This window comes from Hipposideros armiger, unplaced genomic scaffold, assembly GCF_001890085.2.
Source record: "Hipposideros armiger isolate ML-2016 unplaced genomic scaffold, ASM189008v1 scaffold_1412, whole genome shotgun sequence".
In the NCBI taxonomy this organism is placed as follows: domain Eukaryota; kingdom Metazoa; phylum Chordata; class Mammalia; order Chiroptera; family Hipposideridae; genus Hipposideros; species Hipposideros armiger.
In genome coordinates, this window is record NW_017732762.1 from 63,769 (window position 1) to 69,016 (window position 5,248).

The 5,248-nt window shown below is 37.8% G+C and overlaps 1 protein-coding gene across 1 annotated transcript; it reads left to right on the forward strand.

Moving 5' to 3' along the window:
• The first annotated feature begins 371 nt into the window (after window positions 1–371).
• Window positions 372–1,156, forward strand: LOC109377453 (uncharacterized protein C3orf14). The gene has a single exon (XM_019633797.1). It carries the CDS (start codon window positions 497–499, stop codon window positions 881–883), a length of 387 nt encoding a protein of 128 aa, XP_019489342.1. The 5' UTR covers window positions 372–496; the 3' UTR covers window positions 884–1,156.
• The last annotated feature ends 4,092 nt before the right edge of the window (window positions 1,157–5,248 follow it).

Genomic DNA, 5,248 nt, shown 5'->3' on the forward strand with positions numbered 1-5,248 from the left:
TGTTTGCCTTGTTCATTTGTTGTTTGCAATTTTATATCCCACATATGAGTGAAATCACAGGCTTCTCCACTTTTTCTGTCTCACTTATTTTGCTTAGTATGATACTCTCAAGATCCCTCTGTGTTGTTGCATATGGCCATATTTCATCTTTCCTTATGGTCAAGTAATATTCCATTGTATATCACATCTTCCTTATCCAATCATCTACCGAAGGACACTTTGGTTCTTTCCTTGTCTTGGCCACCATGAATAGTGCTAGAATAAACATAGGGGTACATATATCTTTACAGATAAATGTTTCAAAATTTTAGGGTAGAGGACCCAGCCTCGGCACCGACACCGCGCCTTTCTTTAAGAGGTCGGAGTGGGCCTGGCAGGCACCGTCAACTTGTGCACCCAAGCAGATGATTTGCCTTCAGGCTCCGAGTCTTCAGAGCCGTTCACTAGACCTCTGTCTCTTCAGCCAGGAAAGCTTATAAGGCAGCTTCAACTAAAGATGACTTCCTTGTTTGCTCAAGAAATTCGCCTTTCTAAAAGACATGAAGAAATAATATCACAAAGATTAATGTTACTTCAACAAATGGAGAATAAATTTGGAGATCAAAACAAGGAAAAGGCATCTCAGATTCAAGCAGCTGAGACTGCTTTTAAAAGGAACCTTAGTCTTTTAAAGGATATAGAAGCAGCTGAAAAGTCTCTACAGACCCGGATTCACCTACTTCCACCGCCTGAGGTGGTTTCTCTTGAGACTCTTTACTGGGCATCAGTAGAAGAATATATTCCCAAATGGGAACAGTTTCTTTTAGGAAGAGCACCATATCCTATCGGTGTTGAAAATCAAAATGAAGCAGAAAATACCATTGGAAACAAGGCACAGCGATAACTTCTTCACACACTATTTCAAAAAATCTGTTTAGTAAAGCTGAATGTTAAAGTATATGCAGGTCATTGCAGGAATTTTAGGAATCGAATATATTCATACTGTCCCGTTACCTCCTCAATGACAATGAAGATGTGAGAATCTAATGGCCAGTCTCAGGTTATCACTTAGAGACCTACTACTATTTCAAGGTCATGAATTTGCTTTCTACCCAACTCATGGAAATGTTAAAAACTATTATTGAAAAGTGGACTGTTTATTAAATAAATTGCTAAATGAAAAAAAAAATTTAGGGTAGATACCCAGAAGAGGGATTGCTGGGTCATATGGTAATTCTATTCTTAATTTTTTAAGAAAACTCCAAGCTGTTTTCCATAGTGGCTGTACCAATTTACATTCCCACCAGCAGTGTATGAGGGTTCCTTTTCCTCCACAACCTCTCCAACACTTGTTATTACTTGTCTTGTTGATGATAAACATTTTGAAAGGTGTGAGGTTGATATCTCATTGTGGTTTTGATTTGCATTTCCTTAATAGCTGGTGAAGTTGAGCATCTTTTCATCTATCTGTTGGCCATTTGTATGTCTTCTTGGGAGAAGTGTCTGTTCAGGTCCTCTGCCCATTTTTTAATTGGATTGTTTGGTTTTTGTGTTGTTGTTGAGTTGAATGAGTTCTTTATATAGTTGGATATTAGCCTTTTATTAGAGGTATTGTTCACAAACATCTCCTATTCGGTCAGTTGCCTCTTTGTTTTGTTGATTGTTTCTTCTGCCATGTAGAAGCTTTTTAGTTTGATATGGTCCCATTCATTTATTTTTGCTTTTACTTCCCTTGCCTTTGAGGTCAAATTCATAAAATATTCTCTAAGACCAATACCCTAGGTTTAGTACCTATGTTTTCTTCTATGCAATTTACTGTTTCAGGTTTTATATTTAGGTCTTTGATCCATTTTGAATTAGTTTTGGTGTATAGTGACAGAGAGCAGGTTAGTTTCATTCTTTTGCATGTGCCTTTCCAATTTCTCCAGCACCATTTATTGAAGAGGATTTCTTTTTTCTGTTGAATCTTTTTGGCTCCTTTGTCAAAAATTATTTGCCCATATATGTGGGTTTATTTCTGGGCTCTGAATTCTATTCCATTGGTTTGTGTGTGTTTTTTTGCCAATACCATGCTGTTTTGATGACTGTCACTTTGTAGTATAATTTGAAGTCAAGGAGTGTGATACCTCTGGATTTGTTCTTTTTTCTCAGGATTGCTTTGGCTATTTGGGGTCTTTTGGATTCTGTAGAAATCTGATGTTTTTTGTTCTATTTCTTTAAAAAATACCATTGGGATTTTGATGGGGATTGTATTAAATCCATATATTGCTTTGGGTAATAGGGCCATTTTAACTAGGTTGATTCTTCTAATCCTTGAGCACAAAATATCTTTCTGTTTATTGTATCTTCTTCAATTTCTTTTAATATTGTCTTGTAGTATTCAGTGTATAGGTCCTTTACATCCTTTGTTAAGTTTATTCTTTTTGCTGCAATTGCAAAATGAATTGTTGTTTTCATTTATTTTCTGAAATCTCATTGTCAGTATATAGGAATGCAATCAGTTTTTGTAGGTTGATTTTGTATCCTGCAACTTTACTGGATTTGTTTATTGTTTCTAATAGATTTTTCGGTGGAGTCTTTAGGACTTTGTATGTAAAGAATCATGTCATCTTCAAAAAGTGAGAAGTTGACTTTTTCATTCCCAGTTTGGATGCCTTCTATTTTTTTCTCTTACCTGATTGCAGTGGCTAGGGCTTCTAGTACTATGTTGTATAACTGTGGTGAAAGAGGTCATCCTGTCTTGTTCCTAACCATAGAGGAAAAGCTTGAAGTTTTTCATCATAAAGTATGATATTAGCTGAGGGTTTGTCATACATGACCTTTATTATGTTGAGGTATTTTCCTTCTATAAGTGAACAATTTCAAGATTAGGTGTTATTTTACCATGGGGCAACTTGATGATGTATCTGGGAATATGTATTCCCAGTAATATCTAGTCTCCTAGGTATTAATCAGGTGAAGAAGAGAAAAACCTTCATAAATTGGTATTAAGAAAAATTATCCACAAACTTGGAAAAGAGCTAATGGGGTTTCTGCCTGTTCTTTTGAGGTCCTGCTGGAGTGTGATGATCAGGTCCACCAGAGTGTGGGTTTCTAGGCATGTACCTTTGTTCCTTTGTTTGACTAGCTGTTTTCTATTGATAAAGGTGTGTTATAATTCTGAAAAGATTGATGTTAACTTGTAGGAAAATAATTCTTTGTCCAGCATAGATACAAATGATTCCTGTCTGATAAAAAAGGCAATCCCCAAACTTTAGAATGTTAGCTGGTTTTCCCTGTGAAACACTATCTTGTTTTTATCTGAAATCAGTAATCTTGTTTAAGAATCCTCTCCTGGGCCGGCTGAGTGGCTCAGTTGGTTAAGAGCTGGCTCAAAAGGTTTGAGCTCTGAGCAACAGCGGTTCGAGTTGGGCCTGAGCTGAGTTGCCGCTGAGCTGCCAACAGGTGGTAGGATGGCTCAGCTAAAAAAAAAAAAAATTCTCTCCTCCAGCTACTATAAATGCTTCCACCCCAACCAGTGCTCTTGAAGCAGCATTACCATCATGCTGGTTCTCTTATTAATGAGTTAATTCAATCTATGACATATATTCACTTTACACTTGCATGAGAGTTATGAGTTTAATATTTGAAAATTATGCTTTGATAAAGACAAATATGAGAGCACCACAGGCACTAGTCAATCAACTGTGGGCATATGAAGTAAGGGCACCTGTGTGGACACTTACACCTGGTTGCTTTCAAACAGTATCTGTGCAGTCTTTTTCCTGATTTTATTTGGGTTCATAAGAGCTAAAACTTGACAATATCTGGTGTGAACAAAAAATGAGCTCTGTAAGAAATCTGACAAGCTCAGTGGCCAAAAGTAACTTTTTAGGCTGATCTGATCATAAATTCCTAACTGGGCAGGTTATGGTGGGCAGTCATGCCCCACACCTATAAAAGGTTTATCTTTGCCTTAAGCAAGCCCCAGCCATTGTTCTTGTGCTACTAGGTTAACACACCTTTGAAATGCCAGAAGTAATCCTGTTTTTCAGATCCCTCTGCAGGGTAACTACTCTCAAGGAAGCACATGATCTTATGATTTGTTAACTATCCTGTAATGCAATCAGAGCTTTCTCCCGCCTCCCCGCCCCCCCCCAAGCTTTCTCCTACCTTCATGTAATCTTCCTTAGTTTCCTCCTTAATTCCAAATGTATAAAAAAGAACTGCAAAATTGTCATTTTCCAGAGCATTTTAAGATCTTGCCACCCAGCATGTCATCAGTTTGGCTCAAAAAACTCAAATGAACTTTTATAAAAATTTTCTACAGGTTTAGAGTTCTTACATCAACACTGGTATATACAATATGTTAAGTTTCTCTTTTTAAAATGTGTAGGCCCTTATTTGTCTTTTGCCACTGAAATTTGGACTACGCCATTTTCCATAAGATGGTGAATGCCTAGTGATTTGTGGGTGGATCTAGTATCAAGCTCCCATCCAATGCTGAGCTTTGTTCTGGAAAGGTAGAGCCTACAGCTCCACACTTCCTGAATGCTCAGCTTTCCTTCCTCACTACCACCTCCCTGCCCTGGCTGTTCCTGCTGTCTGCCCTGGGGAAAACCTCACCACTGCCTCACTCTTCCTCTGATCTGCACCTTTCCTGGGGAGGCTGGAGCGCACTTGTGCCCCTACCCTGACTTTGCTTCTCCCCCTCCCTCCCTTTAGCTCCTCCTTCACCCAGAGTCTAATCCTTCCCCTTTAAAGGGGTTATTTCTCTTGCAATCAATTTGCATTTCAATTGCTTAGATTGGTGGATATTGGCACCATCCCGCTATCAAAAACAAAAACAAAAAACTAATCAAATGCCTGACCTGGTGGTTGGAGATCAACTCTATTATTATGAGCCAATGATAGCTGAGAGGAGACTGACTTCATAAATGTGCTCATGAATTTTTTAGTTATAAAGATTTTTGTGTTCATACACCGTTTAGTAATTATAGGGCTTTGAAATTGAATTTTGAAGTAACAAAGATTGTCTTATTGAGTTCAAAAGATATTTTCTACCTACTATTTGTACCAAAACACATATTGAACTAGGTACAAAGATAAATAAGACTTCCCACCAGTTCTCAAAAAAGTCACAGTTCAATGGTACTGATAGACATACGCACAGAATATATGAGATTTGTTTCACAAATGTCATAGACACAAACCAGGTGAAATCAGGACATAAGTGGGGAGAGGTACATAATGATTTCATGGTCTAGAAAGGCTTTCAGGGGGCATGAAA

Excerpts from the sequence above, each read along its gene's own strand:
- LOC109377453 (XM_019633797.1), top strand. The coding sequence starts at position 497 with ATGACTTCCTTGTTTGCTCAAGAAATTCGCCTTTCTAAAAGACATGAA.